This window comes from Anoplolepis gracilipes, chromosome 8, assembly GCF_047496725.1.
Source record: "Anoplolepis gracilipes chromosome 8, ASM4749672v1, whole genome shotgun sequence".
Taxonomy (NCBI): Eukaryota; Metazoa; Arthropoda; class Insecta; order Hymenoptera; family Formicidae; genus Anoplolepis; species Anoplolepis gracilipes.
The window spans coordinates 10,630,914-10,650,577 of NC_132977.1; the positions used below are offsets into that span (position 1 = coordinate 10,630,914).

At 33.4% G+C, this 19,664-nt stretch overlaps 1 protein-coding gene across 1 annotated transcript in view; it reads left to right on the forward strand.

The window, feature by feature from the left end:
- Positions 1-4,711: 4,711 nt before the first annotated feature.
- Gaba-b-r3 (gamma-aminobutyric acid type B receptor subunit 3) overlaps positions 4,712-19,664 on the forward strand; it is a 65,753-nt gene continuing 50,800 nt past the window's right edge. The window contains exons 1-2 of the mRNA XM_072897301.1: positions 4,712-5,803; positions 11,636-13,953. Coding sequence (XP_072753402.1) covers positions 11,689-13,953 — 2,265 coding nt within the window. The 5' untranslated portion in view covers positions 4,712-5,803; positions 11,636-11,688. The remainder of the gene's footprint in view (positions 5,804-11,635; positions 13,954-19,664) is intronic.

Consider the following 19,664-nt stretch of genomic DNA (forward strand, 5'->3'; position numbering starts at 1 on the left):
ATTTTGATCAAAAAAAAAGATCAGTTTTCAACAAGATTACCGGCTAGGGTTTTCTTAGAGATTCTTAGCTTATAATTATTTACTTTGTAATTTTCTTAATCTTAATTTGCATCTTGTAGCTATCTCAAGTTTCTCATTTCCAGTTTTTGTTTGTTATATATTATTTGTTATAATATATTTGTATATAATCTTGTCGACGGTTAGGTACTCTGTCGTGTACTCGAATCGTATATTATATCAAAAGATATAGAGAAAACAGATTTTTGTATTTGTTATATTTTTTTGCCTAGCTTTGCATCGTTAACGTAAATAAGCATCAAATAAAAATATTTGAATAGCATGGGTAAAATTCGAAATAGATATGATACGCCAACGTAACCGTAATAAAAGCAGATTAGTTAGTAGAAGCTCTTTGTGACATTCGCGATTTATGCGCCCAGATTATTTCTGAATGCGCTTGATAAAGCCGCGTCAGAATTTAAATTGTACAAATTAATGAAGAAAGTAAGAAAAAAAAAAAGTTTTGTTTCGAACGTCGACTTTTATCATAAAGTACGAAGAAGACATTGCTCTTTGCTTTCAAAAAAACGTTTTGTTTGTATTAATAAGTGTGTAAGTATTGATAAGTGTGAAATGTAAAAAGATCGCTGTAAAAGAGACACGTGCGGTGAGTTCTTCTATTTGATTTTCGTGTTCAACAACTGGATAATTCGAAAATGTATCTTACAAGATTTGCTTTTATCACGTCTTGTAAAAATATTATCATTCAAGAGAGATAGAAGAATATTCAACTGTTCAACTTAATATTTATATTAAAATCAATTGATTTATATATTTATCTAATAAATACACTCAGAATCTATCTTTTTATGCACGTCCTTTTTTTATATTACTTTTGATATTGTTTTTACGGTTTTAAATCCATCAAATATAAATATCATATACGCTTTAATGTATACTAAATAAAACAGATACCAAATGCATCTGCTGTGTCTATAGTTATATAATCAATTTATTCAATGAATGCATTTGTATGTACTGTTCGATGTCTTATCAGGGACACAACAAGGAGATAAACGATCAATAAAGGCATTAGGTGTTCAGAACATTGCAGGAAATAATATTCTTGGCACCTAACTCCAGCTTACTGAATAGTATGTATTGTTTAGCGTATCTCACATTGGGATTTGATGCAATTCGGTAATCCGGACTAACTTTAACGCAATGAATTCAAACTAATTCGAACGATATGCTATTACTTCGTAATCTTGTTACTACTTCGTCAATATATCATACCAATATTTCTTACGTCAACAAAAGTTTAAATTTTTAAAAGAAGACTAAAATCTTCATAGTATTAAAATACAAAATAACAATAACATAAACTTCTCAGAAGCCAAACTTGTTAACTCTGCTTTTATTTTTGTGCTCTAAAATAAAAGAATTAAAAAATAAGAAATTTACAAAGATGGCGTGTACAAGGCTTACATAGTTGTAATAAATTCTTATATAGCTAAATGTTGTAATAACATTATCACTTTATACATTTATTAATACAAATCTTTTCACTTTTGTTTTATCATATCAATTGATTTATCTTTACAAGTATTAAAATTACATATTAAAACTTCATCCTATATATGATCGCTTAATTTATAGATAAAATCCAAACAGGCAAGCAGTTTAAATATTACATTGGAGATATTTTCAACTCGTTACATGACTGTTGCATAATTCGATCTAATTTGTGCCGTTCGACAGCGTTATGAATAATCGCCTCATCGTCGTTTAGTGAATAAGGATCGAGACACACGTGTCGGAGCTATCTATATGATCGCCGGAAGCATGTCCAGCAAATTGAACTCCTGCAAGTTCAGAAGCGACACAAAGGGTACTATCCGATGAACCGGCTGTCTCCCGTTATCCTTGCCTTTCGAAAAGGGCCGACGTAATCGCTTTAAATGGTCAGTCAAGAGCAAAACAGAAATGTTAAAATCGATCGATCTCTCTTAGAGCAAAGAATTCAAGAACAAAAAGATAGGACCTCGTGGAATTAGTCGATATATAATTGCACTTGTAACATATTTTGCCCGTTGACTCGTAAAATTTAAGAACCGTCAGTAGATCATCAATACTGCTTATAATCAAAAAAAGTAAATGTAGGGAAAAATACATTTCGATAGCCTTCGTTAATAAAATCTCGGGATGATCCAAAAGCATATTAATACATGCATATATCGCGAATAAGGAGGGATTTAAAAATTATATTTCATCATAAATCTAACATCTACTTGATAAAAAAAGCTTCGAAAATTTTATCTTTGATCTGATATTAATTTTTAAGTGAAAAATATTGCGCTAGTTTTAATAATAATGGTCACCCAGAAAGAAAATTCGATTTATCAGTCTTAATTACATGTTCCATTTTAGAAACAAAAATTGTACATTTTCGAAAATTATACATGTTTAAAATAAGTGAATAATACGATAATAAGGCGTTTTTATCATTGTTGCTCTGAATTATTCAGCGTATTATATTTATAATCCTATTATAGTAGAAACTAATTGTAACGCTGCTGATAATATGCTTACATGTTTTCACCATGAAGACAAGAATGCATTATTTTCTTCGACGACGATGCGAAATACGCGCGAATTGCGTTTTCCGTCAAGAAAGTTATTTATTCTGACAAATTTACGTCTCCTGGCTACGTCTTAATTTGCATACACAATTATGCTTTGCACTGAAACAAGGGCAAGCTTTGTATCCAGAAAATTTTAATTTGAATTTTGGATCGCAAGGAGTTGTCAAATTATTGTTGCATTACAGCTGTTTTAATACTATGTCATTTACATTGAAAATTTTTTATTTTTTTGGAAAAAAATAAATTTCTTATTTATTTCTGCATCCTTTTTTTTTGTAGTTTTTTAAAATTTTGTGAGAGAGATATATTTAAAATTGCTGTAGAACTTTTTCTCTTAGTTGTAAGTTCTTTTCAGTTAATTTTAAGTTAAATTACTGAAATTATGATATTTTAATATATTTTGTGTTTAAATTTAGTTTATAAATTAAAGAAATAATTTAATTATTTAGAAATTAAATAAATTGCAACAAATGTAAACATTGAAAAAGTCAAAAGCCTTTATTTATAACATCTAGGGATATCGACGGTTTCATTTACTCATTAAACAAAAACTGCATCCTCGTTGATTGCAGCAAACTGTTCAAGGACAATCAACGGAAAGTCCGTTGTTTGTCTCTCAGAGTCAATTGAAAACTTCAGTCATGGAAAGTATGGCTGTGAGTGAAATGGAGGAACAATCCAACTCCCACGGCTCATTTCTGAGAGATTAGATGAATGCATCCCTAGCAGAGAGGCCGCATGGCTCTTTACTCTCGGTTACGAGTAAATTATTCGAAGAATGAAGTGGGGGTGAAGCTTGCAGCGTGAAACATCGCTGCATTCTTATCGTCCTTCAAACTCCGAACGAGGTTTATGGAATTCACAGTCATATGACGAATACATAAACTATCGTTAAAGCCGCGGTGCTTACGTAGAATTATGGCGATTGACATACTTTATTATAGACGAACATGATGGGAAAACGAGGTTCATTCTTTTCTTAACTGATTTTTGTTTATCGCAACTTATAGTTCTAAATCATTTCCGACTGTCGTTTGAAAATTTCGTAAAGGTCACTTCTCATTACTCTGATAACTATGCCGGAACGAACTTAATCATCATGAGATTAAGAGGAAAAGCTATTAAGATGGTTGTAGTAATTGGAGAGTTCCATCGAGACGTTTGGGAAGTCACTTTAACTTTGAACACGACAATATTGAGAGATCCCTTACTGAGAATAATAAATGATATTTATGTGTATCACCCTCAATTACACACACACACACACACACACACACACACACACACACACACACACACACACACACACACACACACACACACGCACACACACACACACACACACATACGTTTTATTTACTTTACCAACTCTTGACATTGATTAAGACCTTGGGTTATTAAAGAAAATGGCAAAGGATCCAAGTTTTAATGTAGTATTTCCTGATGTATACTGGTATACATATATAACAAATATATGAGCCCTAAATAAATAATTATTATTATACGCAGCTTTGTAATATTATATTATATAACATATACGATTAATATATAAACGATGAATGATTACTATTACATAACTTTATAAATTATTAAATTCATTACAGCCTACACATACAAAATATCATTTCGAATCTATAATTAATCATCAATTATTTATTCTTTTGCCAAATATAGAAAATAATAAATTTGCTTGCAAAAGTACAATTTTCAGTTTCGAAAGCTCTGTAGGACGCGGGAAAAGTTTATCGCGGTCGACTTTGAAAGAAAACTTTCTCATGCGAGAAGTGTCAAGTGCGACGTATATGGTATCGAATGTCCCTGTCATAATGTTCGCGCATCGTTTGGAACCAGAGTTTCTCGAACGAGATTGAGAAAGGAGGATCTAGGATCCACACATATCTCTAGTGCACGGAGGAGCTGAGAGGGTTTCCTCTCGCGTATCCAAACGTTAGGGGTTGTAGGAAGCACGAGCGGCTGCGCATTGCCGATATCGCCGTTCTAAAACTCCTCCTGGTAGACGAGGGTTGGCGAATATCACGGGGTAACAGTGCGCGAACCGCCACCACGCGACGCGGTTGCTCTTTCGCGGCTCATCGCTCCGATCGAGAGAATGATATACTGAGATAGTTGCTACCTACGCGAGTATCTCGAAAAAGCTTCAGAAAATACGAGCAGTTTATCAGATATTGTCTTTATCTGCGCTTGAATTTCTCGCATTTTTTCGCTGAGAGAGACAGAGAGAGAGAGAGAGAGAGAGAGAGAAAAAAAGCAATAAATATAGGCAGCAATTTGGACGGAAGTATATACGTCATGTTTGGAATAGACTCCAGGGACATGATGCATCGTTCCATTAATTTACTCGGCAAATTGAGCGCGGGGAATTGCGGCTCTGCATTAGTAACTTTTCCAAAAATAGTATCGTCAGTGCAGTACGAATTACTTCATCGAGACTGAAACGATTAGTTATTTTATTGCGATCTGATATCGCTAATTGAACGATGCGATTCGTGAACAAGGCAATTAATTAAATAAGATCTCGTGAAAAATCCGTCTCTCAATTTTGCGCGTTTTATTCTGAAGAATTAATAATACACTCGAAAAAATATTTTATAGATCTTAAAGTATCTTAAAGTATCTATTTATTTCATAATCTTGATTACATTATTTTAATTATTCGGGACAAAATCTTATTAGTTAGTGATTGAAGTGCTCGAAGAATATCCGGTTCGAGATCGGTTGATGAGTGTGCTGATATTACGAAATACAATTGCTGCCATACAAACGGTGAGGGTGATCACAGGGAGATCAAAGGGCAAAAGTTCCATTGGATATCCCCGTCCAATGCGTAAATTGGATGTGTCGAGCGATACATAAATCGCGGAAGCGCAGTGATAAAGAGCTCAGTGACACTTGCCTGGACCAGAAGGGTAACGGGATTAATGGCAACACGAAGTGTCAGTCTGCTCGATGCTAATTCGAAACGCTAGTAAAAACGGTGTACTCGGCGAGCTAAAGCCAAAGTCAACGAAGTAACACAAAGCAGAAATAAATAGAAGAATCTCGTCTGTAAGAGGAATCGCCGAAATCAATTTCCGCTGAAGCACGTGCACAAGTACGAGAGAAATGTGGCCTAGAGAGAAATGTCGCACAACTTTACGGTAATTTGCCTGCTTATACCCTGCTTTATTACACCTTTTCAAACGCGCGCACCTTAAAGCGGTCGCGTCGACCACGGCGCCAATGTTAACAACTCTTACGTTTTATCCGTCTCGTGACGCTGTAAATACTCGGTATTTAATGTAATCCTTTCTGCGTGTAGCGAATGCCTTTTATTAAGGTGTTTTTCGAATAATATATTGAAGACATTTGTCGATAATAATTCATCTGCATTATATGATAAATGATATTAATAATCGCTGCCATATATTGTTCTATCACAAATGCAAGTTTTGTCGCGTTGCAGTTGCATCATATGATTACATTAATATTTCAACTGCAACACATTTGAACGTGACGCATAAAAACGATTTATTATAATTACGTGTCTATTATGCTTGAGAAATAATGTAATTTGTAATTGCATAATTTTAACGATAGAACAAATGTATCAACTCAAAACGGTGTAATTTCTTAAAAGCACTTACACATATTGTTTTCTTGATGATTAATTTATAATAACACAAGAACTGACGTTTCTCGTGTAATTTATCGCTAAAATATGTATACGTTACAAAGACGGCTTCATGCTTGAGATCATATCTTTTTAACTATATCGACTTCCCTTCCGCGGGAAATTAAAATCGTCAACAAACTTGAGGGCCATATTCTCAGATTTTTCCTTATACTTTAGTACACGCAGTTTGAGGAAATGCGCTCTTCACTTGAAATCTACTCTGGCATGATCTCGCCATGTCGCTGAAGAAGTTCAACATTTTTAGTCTTTTGACGGGAACTGTGATAAAACTTGACGGAGGATAATCGATGAAATTCAGTGTCGTTTTCATAAATGTTCTTGGCAGCAAATTTCTTAATTATTATTATTTTTATAATTTTGGAATAATATAAAAATAATGGATAAAATATCGCATATATAATTGAAGCATGTTAATTGAGGCAGGTTGTTTGATTTCTTATAAATAATGATTCAGATAATGCAATATAGTAAAAAAAACTTATACATTCCAATATGTATATAAATTAAATATCCGATATTCTCCAATCTATAAATTAAAATAAAATAAAAAAAGATGAAGTAAATTCCCTTATGCGTCGCTGACAAACTTTTACCTATCAATTCGAAATAATTCTACCGATTCAAATGGTTTAAACGTACGTTTTGAAACAGGTGTCAATCAACTTGCGAAATAGTATTTATTATATGAAATGCGAAATTGACAAGTGAAACTGTTTTAATATGCAATCCACGATTATCTATTAGTTAACTTTTCACTTTAACCAAATTTCCATGAACTCAAATTTAATCTCGACCTTATGTCGAACTTGTCTACTGTATGTACAACGTCTATCCCACTGGAATTTAACATGAATTTGTCATTGAAAAGTTTCAGAATACACTATTCAGTGCCAAATTTCCGCATTAAATATTAAGTCATATTTATTTTTTTCAACTTAACTATATTAAGATTACCAACAGCGTTTTTTTTCGGGTGAAAAACAATTTATTATAAAATTATAAAAACGCAATCAACAATATAATATGTATTCCAACTTTTGAAGCTGATATTTCCCTTTTTAACTCTTAATCCGTTGTAATAATTTAAAACGAGTAATACCGACTGAAATGCTTTTTCACAATCATTAAGGAGAATAGAATTCTGAACGTTACTTAAAGGGAACTAGATCTCCACATCTTTCTAATCTTTTCTTATGCGGCTCTTTTGTATTTTCTTCTTCTATTTACTCCAGTAATGTCCTCGAGCGAGTTTATCATAATGGAAATATGTTTGTAGAAAATAAGAAAGATTTTTAATAAAATTATACATGTATCAGTCTCAATGATGAATTAGAAAAAATGTCTTATTGTTAGCATCACAAAAGAGATATAAAAAATAATGATGATAATATAGATATAATCTCATCTATAATTATAAATAAATATATACTCATACGTAATATATTCTATTAAATATGTAATCACGTTATGTGTTTGTGTTGTGTATGTGTGGGTTTAGTTCATGTCTTATCATAGTAAGTTCTCAATGTAAGCAGGTGTTCCAGAAATCAATATTGAACTTCCACACATAATTTCGAAGAAATTCCTCTAGAGACTCTGGATACCAGAAATAGCAAATCCTCTCGCTATAATACAATAATATATTTATTAAATTTTGATCAAAAGTTCCTTTTCAATATGAAATTTCAGATTTGATAGTCGAAAATTTTAAATCTTCAATAATCTATACTAAAACTTTGCAGTAATAAAAAAGTTCTCGTTGCGTATGCCGTTATTCAATACCGTTTGCGGCTATTTGATCTCGTTATGAACACCACGAGGTATTCGAGACATTTCTTGATCAGACACACCACACGTATTCCTGACTTCCGGTATGGACATATAGAGGAATATCGGAACTATACGTTCTATAACACATCACTCGCTGTCTCTCTGTTCAGAATTGCATCACTTGCCTGTCCTCCGTCGAAGCGTACAAGTACGTAGGACGCACGATTACAATTTACGGTAGGTCAGGTTTGACGGATATCTATCTTTGTACGAGATTTTACGTCTTTCGCTCTTATGTCAACTGACAAGATGGTAGGAAAATGTTGGTCCCACCCTTTGCTTGTCGTTCGAGAACGTTAAAATAAAAGCTGCATTAGGAGTAAGATTTACCCCTGACTTGGCGGAGTAAATAATGATATAATTCAAAATTGTGCCTCATAAATTTAACGTGATTTATTAGAGAAGAAAAAAAGAAGAGAGAGAGAGAGAGAGAGAGAGAGAGAGAGAGAGAGAGAGAGAGAGGGGAAGAAAAGATATATTAATAATGATTAATAGTAAACTAAATGGAATTACGTTTTTATAGAGGATGCTGAAATGGCTTAAAGTATAAAATCTAAAATATTTATATTACAAAAATTATGTATATATATATATATATATATATATATATATATATATATATATATACATAATTTTTGTAATATAATATTACTAAATTTACTAAATTTTCATATTACATTTCTACATATTAAATTTCCATATATGTATATTATTTCGTGATACAAATTAGCTTTCGAAAAAAGACTTTTGGACGATAATGTGTACATATTTTTTACGTAATTTCAAGTTTATTTTTACAAGGTTGAGTTATTTTGATAAAAAGTTTTTATAATTACAAATTTTTATTCGGATTTGGAGAGAAAAACTAATAAAGTCCTACGACTAAGTTAATAGCTATATGCGATATACATATGTGAGATCATAAATACAAATATACATATTTATAAAAAAAATATATTCTTTTTTTATTGTGTCGGCATTTCCGATGTAAATGTTTTTCAACCATTTATCATTTTTTTGCTCGTTCGCTGTCACTGATTCATACATAGGTACACTTCATTTGAAATCTGACATATAATGTACGTTGAGCTTTCAGATATTTTATATATGCTTGTCTAATCTTGAGATATTTAATGAAATTCTGTTATGCTTTATAAATTGTGTTGAAAAGTTATTATTTTTACGTGACTTAATTATTTAACACTTTTATATTTATATTTTAAAGATATGTATACTGTAACCCCTCCGTTATGAAATGACAACATTATATAAAATTTTATTTCATAGCAAAAATACATATTACAAATACCACATACAGGTTGTTAGATACTTAATAATATACACGTAAAATTAATTGCCGTCACCTTGTTATACCAATGTTTTGTCCAAGTTATGATATATATTTAAAACATTCAAGCGAGGTCAACAATTTCATTATCCGAGTGAAAAGTTAGCGAGCTCGTTACGCTACCTTTTGCGATTCTCGTACCGTCGTCAGTCCTAGATCGCGCTAGCATTAAGCAGATTACGCGACAAAGTTTTTGAGTTAGGGAACGAACGTATGTGTTTTACCGAACGAGCCACCCACTTCTTCGACAAGAGACAGCAATTTCGCGCTCGCGAAATTTAGTAATTTCGAATGAAAATGAAAAAAAAAAGTAGCGTAAGAAAATAATAAGTCTTAATATTCGTGCTAGTACTTTCCAATTCTTTCCATCCCTTAATGTGAAAAAGAAAAACTTCACAGTGTCCGCCGTGCTTCGAAACATTTCGTGCGCCTTCATAACAGAGTTTCGAGCTAACAGCGTTACTAGAGCGCGCGATACTATCGTATAACTGTATTACGTCTTAATGGATCTTTCGACTGTTACAAAGGACGGTAAATGCCGCTGGACATTTACCTATAGCCCTCATCGGCTTTTCGTAATTGTAAAAGATGTTGATTCCTTTTGTATTCGACAGCATTTGTATTCCTTCAATAAAAACAGGCACATCTCTAACGTTTATATGATTGAGAGATGTAGACACTTTTATAAAATTTTTCTCAACCCATCTAGTCCGCGTAATAACGACGTAGATAACGATTTGAGCGCTCAGCTTGAAAACTTCTCTCTAATCTCGTTTGAAACCCCATTACCTGCCGATGGAAATCAGATTATTGCGGCAGAGATTAGCCTGATCGTTTTTCTTTCGTAATATTACCTCTCGTATAATATATTCACAAACGTATATCATTAGATATTCGAGACAGTCTGTTGTCCGCAAAGATGCGACTATTGAAGTATGTAAAAGGAAAAGGGGAGCTGCTTATTAATGCTGCAAATCAAATATTATGCATGTGCCATAAAGACGATATTACGTTATAATAAAAATAAATGAGTTTTCAATTTTAATGCTGATGAAAACAATTTCACTTGGTGCGCTTTAAGAAATATTAAAAATCTACATATTATACCCTCTCAACGTTTTATACACAAAAGACCCGCGTAAAGAATGAGATTAACGAGCTAATACTGTGAATTTTAAATTCTTAGTAGAGTTCTGGAGACGCATCCTAAAAAGGCTCGTAAATATAATACAGTGTCGCAGTTATATTTCTTTCAACATAATACCTTCTGTGTGAATTTCATTTGTGCTCGCTCGGCAATTTAATGAAATTATTTCATTCTCGTAAGCCTATTATTTGAAATTGAGAACATCGATTCTCTCAAGCGTGATATCGAGTTAACCGGTTGGGTATTTATGTATGAATATATTTCCATTAGCAGATTATTCTATTTTCCAATTATACGCGCAAGCTTTGTTATCATTCCTACACCTTGATAATAATTGTAGGTTATAATTAATTAGGAGGGGGCGTACACATGCATTTGACTTTTTTGCAAAAACAAGTCTTAAATGAGTTTCCCGAATGCATTTTAAATGCAAAACGCTTTTACCGAAATCGATAAAAAAACTTTTCTTTACTCGAGATCTACGAAAAGCTTTTGATGCCGTACGGAGAAAGGTATCTACGTATAATACAAGTAAATAAACTTTTCACCTATAAATAGAAAAAGGCTCGAATAGCTTTGCAAGTTAGCTGTCTAAAGGCGGCGAGTTATTTCATTTATTTGTAAGTTCTTTTTCGATCATAGATTAAAAGGAATATAATAAAATTTGCGAATTAATGTCGATATTATGTGTGCATTTCTAAGGAACTTTTATCACGTAGATCCGTCAAGTTTAATAACATTTACAAATGTAATTTTTATATTATTAAATATTATGAATACATTAAATAAAAATTCATTTAATCAAGATTTAATTTTTGCGCGGTAAGCTCTTTACTGTCAATTATTTACATATAATTGATATAATGCACGATGCATATATATAATCACGCATTGTACGTTAATTTAATTTAACATCTGCAAATTTTACAATTCAGACTATTCAACTAATGGGAAAATCTCTTGTTTTGCAGATGAGAAGAAATCGGAAGAGAGCCTCGAGTCGTCACAAAATCGACGACTGATTATGACGCGCGTCCACACGCGACGGCATTTCTCTCGTCTCCTCCTGTTGTTCTCTTCCTCCGGAGCCCTTCACGCACGCCATTGTCTGACCCTCCTCCTTCTCGGCCTTACCTCTCTCCGCACAGTTTTATCGTGCGACGAAAAGACGAGGCTCCAGAGCCGTGACCTGAGCACGCTTCCCTGCTACGCTGAAGCAACAAGATATATGGAGCAGAGAAATCTTGATGCTCCCAGAGTGATCTCGAAATGGATGGAACGCGAGAATGAAGTTTCGAGTAGAGTTGATCAAAGTACTAGCGACGTGACCAGTGATCATCCTCAGCACAGTGATTTGCTTAATCAACTCAATCGCGATAGATCTGGACCGACAGTGACAAAACAAACGTACGACGTCGACGATGGGACTTTTGTAAACATTATTCCTAATGATCAACCCGGCGATCGAGATTCTGAACCCACGACTAATTATCTGAAACTTGATTATCGGAAATTCGACAATCAATTTGACGATCCTGTGAAAAATCAACAAGTTAATAGGGAAATTAATTTAAAAAATATGAAGCAAAGTGAGAAAAATGCAAAGAATTGGTTACATAATCTGATTAGGAAGCAACGTAGCGTGCCGACGTTCCAAGTTACTTCTTACTTCTCGGCAAATGAGGTTGTGAGCGAAGTGCAATTTCAGGACGATCAAGATAGCGATAATGATGCAAGTTTGGCGATTTCAGATGGACCTCGTCAAAGTGCCGATAATTTACTCGAGAACGCTGTTCACGATCGCGATACGGAGGGTACATTAATCGGAACTCCGATCGATCAGTTGCATTTGCACGAGACTTCAAGTGTCAATCATCCGGCAATATCAACGAGAAGTCGACGAGATCGTAATGAAGTCGATCTTGATGGAGCGAACCGAATGGATATAAACACCGATAATTTATTCACCGAAACGTTCGTTAATCACGCGAGTGAACGCATGAGCGATTTTATAGCTCAACGAGATTCGCGCGAGAGTGAGATCTTAAGTCAACCGAGCAAGGGTAATATTGACGTTGCGGCAAATCGTAGTGACAATTCGATAATGGATCGAAGCGATCGTAAGACTGGCCATTTCGAGGGTACGAAGCCAACTCATTTGGACAGCCACAATATCTACGCTCTTGATAATCGAAGCCACAATACAAGTAGATCCGAGAGTACAGTTGATTACCTCCTCAGCGAGAGTGACAACTTCAACGTTGCTAATGAGTCTGCAAACTCGTACCCTCCATATGTCGGTACAATTATGTCGGCGATTAATACAGTTGCCGATAACTTTAATGTCAGCACCGCTTCCTTCAAACACCAAATCGAAGTGGACGGAATTTCAGAAATCGAGAATCGAACCGAGATCAATTTGAATACCGAGGGAACTGAAATTTCGACGGTGGATTGTCGCAATAGCTCCGTGTGCTCCGAATCGAGTAATAACGATAATGTACCGGGATATAGAAGAAAAAAATACGGCAGAGCGAAGGAATTAAATGACAATCGGAAAGAAGATGAAGGTTATTTAGCACGAGTCGACGACGTGACGACGGTACCTGTCAACGATACCGATATCGATGTCGTTGACAGAGAAACGCCTTTTACAGGCTTCGAGGGTTCTCAAAAGTTCCCTGTAAAAATCAATCATAAGTCGCTGCCTGAGTTGCCGCAGGTTGAAAAGTTTGACAGGCGACACTTTGGCCCGCGCAAGGAGGACGTACTTGAAGAAACATCCACATGGTATCCGAGTACTGTGCTTCTCGATCTACCGAAGAGTCCTAGCAGAGACGTGCTTCATCGTCATCGCAAAATGGACGATAGTTCTGACGTCGTCGAGATGGACGAAGAGGATAATAAAGGTGAAAAGGCGATCGAAAGGAATGAGAAGCAGAATGACACTTTCGACGAGTCGTGGCTACCCGATATGTCGGGCGTCAAATCGAGCTCCGAAAAACTTGCGGTGACTCCAAATATCACGTATAGTGACTTCGAGAACGTGACACAGAAGGATAAGTACGATTCCGACGAAAGGGTGGATGTCGACGTGACGGTGCCGAATACAAGGCAGATAGAGAAGACAAATATAACCATTTTGGGTCTCTTTGAGATGACATACGGGGCAGTACCGAGACCTGAAGGATCCTGTGAGCTTCAAGCAGCGAAATTAGCGGTCGAGCGAGTCAACGAGTCGAATGTGCTGAAGCGTTTCCGTCTGCGACTTATTTACAATGATACTAAGGTAAGTTAGCCAATTAGTAAAGTAAACCTAGTTCAGGGTTATTGTCATTGAGAAAATTTAACTGTCAAATATTCCTTTTAATAACGATTGAAATAATATAGTTGGAAAAATCAATCGCTTCTCTCTCTCTCTCTCTTTATGCAAACGCTATATTTTAATAAATCGAAAAAGAAAAATGATATATGTATGTGAGAAAAAATTATATGATTGAAAATCAGATAACTATTTGATATAAAATATAATTTTGTAAGTTTGTATTCGAAATAATCCTACATTTCACTGTGTATCGTCACTGTTCTCATTCACAATTGATTTCCATGTCCGATTACCAATACATATGCACAGTATGATCCATGAGATTATATTAAATTCAGTCTGTCTTGAATCCCAATGGTGAGAAATTATTGGAACAGCGAATAATCTGACAATCTTATATACATAAATCAACGAATTACCAGTTTAACGTTATTCCGTATAAACTTTTTCTCCAACAAATATTGAGAAAATATTGATTATTTAAATCTATTATTTCTTGTAGTGATATTAAAGTAACATTTTGTGTAAACATAAAATACACATAAACTGCAAAATATCACAGTGATTGATTAGTTTTTTCGCATATTTATTTTTCCCTGTAGAAAATATTTATATTATAGAAAAAAAATTTATATATAACTCTTTTACCTCAATAATATTTGTACATACAGTTATTACATTGTGGAGCAAGGTATGTCAAACGAGATATGTTATATAATTTCTTTATAAAATTACAAAAAAACAAAAAAGTGAGAATTAAATTTCTCAGATCTTGTCATTAAAATGTTACATTCAAGATTCTCGAAACTTCCAACTGGAAATTTATAGTTTTGTTGATAGCAACTTTCTGTCCGCTTGCACTCGGTCTTCTCGCATCGCTTAAGCGCTTTAGAATGTATTTAGGGTATGCGTGCATCGCCTGTCGAAAAATTGTGGAATGCAGCTGGATGACGGCGTTATGTAGATGCTGTCACCAGTTACGTCGTTACATGAATGACATTAAGCTTAAAAAGAAAGAGAGAGAGAGAGAGAGAGAGAGAGAGAGAGAGAGAGAAGGAGAGAAAGAGAGACAAGGGTAATTTCAGTAGAATTATTTCTTTCTCTGGTGCAATCCGCGAGATATATAAATTAAGCATTATATATATATATACTATAGGATATATATTCGATCAAGTTTTCTACATCACTGCCTAAATTACATTATTCTTTCAGTAATTAGTAACCGAGAGATCGCTGAAAGAAAATCTCAAACGGATTTAATTGGAAAGTTTCCCGGTAAAAACACCGTGCTTGAAAGAGGAACTCATTTTCTCTGCACATCTGCTGTTATAATTCGTGAAAAATAGTTTCGCGGTTATTTACGAGGCATTGTGTGTAATGTACTCGTGCGAGGCATATGATGAGATTTGCAACAACTTCACGCACGATTGCTTTGACGAAAATGCCATGTAATATGCAATATAAGGAAATCTCGTGCGAATTTGCATAATGTAAGACATAAGGGAAGGATACGAAGCGAGGTCGCGTTCAAGTATTACTAAGAGTTGATATCTTACTTTTTGAGAATTTCTCTTGATGGAAGAGTTTAATCAATCTCGGATCTATGATTTTTAAACGTTTTTTCTCAAACTATTTTTGATCTTTACAGAGGGAAATTCTCTATCTGCGCAACAATGTCACATAGTCTTTCGACAATAAATTGAAACCGCTGTCAGACGTCTAGCTTCGAAACAGCTTTGAACATCTTCTGACAGTGCGACCTAACTACCATACGTGTTTCAACAGTTTACAGTGTTCCCAAGCGCATACGAAATGCTCTTCGTAATGCTCGTTCAGGTTGCGCTTTGAAATTTAATAATGTCGATCGGTCCTCGCGCGCTTCGTCATTTGGTTACACACACCCTTGTCAATAAAATCTGTTTAAAAAGAAATACAATAACGTAACATAAAAACGCTATAACCATATATAAATATATTATTCTCTTAGGAAAGGAATAAAAAAAATAGAGAGATAATGAAAATTTTACTTTTAATTTCTTGAGTTTTTTTGAATTTTTATATATTTTGAGTCTGTGAATGAAAAAAATGTTGAAATATCCGCACGTGCCTAGTGAGATTTTTGATTCTCACGATATGTCGCTTTGACATAAGCAATTTCTCTCGTCAGGTACTTCTTGCTATGCACATATATAAACGCATTTCTCAAGAAAAATTTTCGCAAAACTTTTTTAATCCTGTCAACTTCACATATCTCTTTATCGCTAAAATATTTCAAGATTATTCTAATATACGAAATGTCCACAAGATTAGATTTTATTCATTTGAAACTTTTGAAACATGTCTTTACGGAGAAGGCCTACGTGTCAAAATTTCTGGCAATTGATTTTTTCGTGTGCAAATATAGCAGATAAAAAAGAAATCTCGTTTACGATAATGAAAGTCTCGTTAATCGTCCTGGCACAGTTCGCGCTCTGACGGCTACCTCAAATACAGGCGGATAGTAAATTGGCGAGAGTTCGCGCATGCATACCGAATGCTGCTTACGAAACAAACTGACCTCGTGTTTACCCTAAAAGAGAATGGTGGCAACGAATTGCGGTCTCTGGTCACGAACGCGGTGCGATTAAACCGATGTTTTGTTTCGTATTCGGGAGATGAAGGCAAAGCGTCGAGAGGATCGGCTATGTGCTTCAAAGTTTTTGCCGTGGTACGCCTTCATGGCACTAAATCCTAAATGGTTTCACATGTGCGGTATTCATTTAATGAAACGATGCTAGTATATCTATTTATTTAGTAGATCAAATTTTTATTTTACACATTTATATATCTACGTATATATATATATATATATATATATATATATATATATATAGGTTTACGAATTGTACACATGCATTTTGAAGCTATATTTAAGCAAGGATAATTATAATTTATTAATTATAATCAATTATGAAGAAAAGAATTTAACACTGTTCACTTTTTTGAAATTCTTGATTAATAACTTGTGCGAACACAATAACTTGTGCGAACCTCTTATCTTTTTAAAATTTCATAAATTTACGTTATAAATTTACATAATTTGCATGCTCTCATATGCTTTCAAAGGTACCTTAAGTATCTCATATGCGATCAAAGGTACTTTAAGCATCTCTTATTTTCCATTTTTCAAGCCAATCTTGAATCTATCTTTTGTTCCTGATCGTATTTTATCTCGACTTGTAGCCAAAAGTCGAAAGGAGAAAAACTCTCTTGTCAGTTGCTTATTATCAGCAGATAAGCGCAGATTTTATTTGCGCTTGTTTACAATTTGTTAGAAACGCACGTGTTCGTTTTGTTTAGATCGCGAAAGAAAAATACACATTATTATAAAATATCAATTATAGTATTTTTTCACATATTGTAATTTCTCGATTTAAAATTATATGCAAAAAATTTAGAAGAAATTAAAGATTATACAGATAATTAATCCTTTAATTAGAAAATAATTTCGATGGTGTCTTGCCAGATAATACCCAGATAAATTAAATTACACGATATGAATATGAAATTTATGAGAAACAAACGAATTTTGCTAGCGCAAACCGTGAATCGCAAAATCATATTTGTCTGCGCAAAACCCGTATTCGCATTGCCTGTTCTTTCTTGTTCTACATAATCTCACTACGCTCAGAGGTATATTAGAGGACGAGACAATCACAATGAATGATCCGAGAGATAATGAATTTACAGTACTTGAAGACAAGAATGCTGTAAATTGTGAGAATGCTATAAACTATTTATGTTCTCATATCACACATATTTGACCGCCTTTATAAAATTTTACATCAACGTTTAATTATTTATAAATTGACTGTACCTGGTTATATAAATGATTCCACCCTGCTTTTATCAGGTAATCGATTGAATTTTAATCGATTCAAGTTGGACTGCTTGTCGAGGCAAACTCGAAATATTACGCAAAGATGTAATTAATTATTCGCGACATACTAAAACCCAACACATTACTATGCACTTAACGTATTAAATACATATATTCTCTATAAAATATGTACAATATATACAAGTTATTTACGATTCGTGACATTGCTTTTACAACAATGCCACAAACAGCATTGGTACAAACCGTTTGGGTTAGATTACTTAGATTCCCCTTCAGGATAAACCCTTCCAGATGCTAAGCTTTGCCACGTCAAGGTGTATCCGTTCAAAGGGTTTAATTGTATAACTTTGTAATATAATGTATAATTTTTTAATTTATTTTATAAGAATAAGAGCAATATATTATATATCTTGTTTTAAGATAAGTGAATAAATATATAATATACAAGTTAAAATTAAAAATGAATATTCGATGGGTAACAATATTTGAGAATATAATTCGATTGTTTACATGAGAATAGATTTATTTTGATCAAATAAATTTCGGAATAAACAATACTTTATGTACCATAAAAAAATAAGTGCTAAACGTCATGTAAAGTAAATTAATTCATTATTCACCGTGATATTTAAGACAATAAATAAAATTAATTTATTATGTGAAACATTCTATTTTTTTTTAATTTTAAGTTGTTATTAATTAAACAATTGATACATTACTGCTTTTACTTTAATCTATTTAATTTTTAAATACTTTAATTGATTTTTGAAAACTATTTACTTATTACATGATTTCAATCTGTCCAATTATTTGGACTATTTAAAAAATTTAAAACATCAGATAAAATATTTTTAACGTTAGCAGAGTTGGAAAAACAATTATTCCGTAATTATTTTAATAAGAATTGTAACATTACATTTATTAAATTATAATTTTTGTTCCGAATATAAATGTTGCGGGAAAACTTTACATCAAAAACGATGGATAATAATTCATTTAATCCAAATTCATGCTTCCACATTATTATGCAGGAAAGCGCGCATAAATCTCGGATTGTTCGTGAAATTCAAACTTGCGCGATTTCTCACTCTCAAAACTACCACCGAAAGCAAGTATCATTATAGGTGCAAATTCAAAGAGTTATATGGCGTTTAAGTCTTTAGTATGAATTTCTTGCACATACGTGAATGCACTTTCGTGTACGTGCATCTGATCGCGTACGTGCGTACGATGCATCTTGTATCGTGAATCAAGCGCAGACACATATTGTGAAAAGCCGAAAGAGAACCGCGGGCTAGCGATAATTTAACCAATCTACGGCCAAGAAAGTTCTAAAAGGAAACTCGCGAGTTTTTCGTGCTCTTGAAAAGAATAGACGAGAGAAAAGTTTCGCAGATTCCATACGTTAAAGTAGAGAAACAATCAAACTCTACGCTAACTCGCTTGAGGACATCCGGTGCATTATCACAAATCGAAATATCGTAGAATCTAACGTGAATTGAATAAAAAGAGTAGGTAAAAACTCTGCAATATGTCTTTCAAAAAATTGAATCTAATGAGCAATGGTTTAATATATGTATATTTGCTTAAAAAAATAAAAATTAATTAATACACATTAAAAATTAATTTAATACATATTTGTTTTAAAAACAAAATATAATGACAATTTGTTTTGAAATGAAGCGAAAATAAATGCAATGTTTTACGTTCGTAAGAAAATTTATCAAGAATTTAAATTATATGCTTTATGAATGTATAAGTATATACATATCTATACGTATACGATACGATTGTT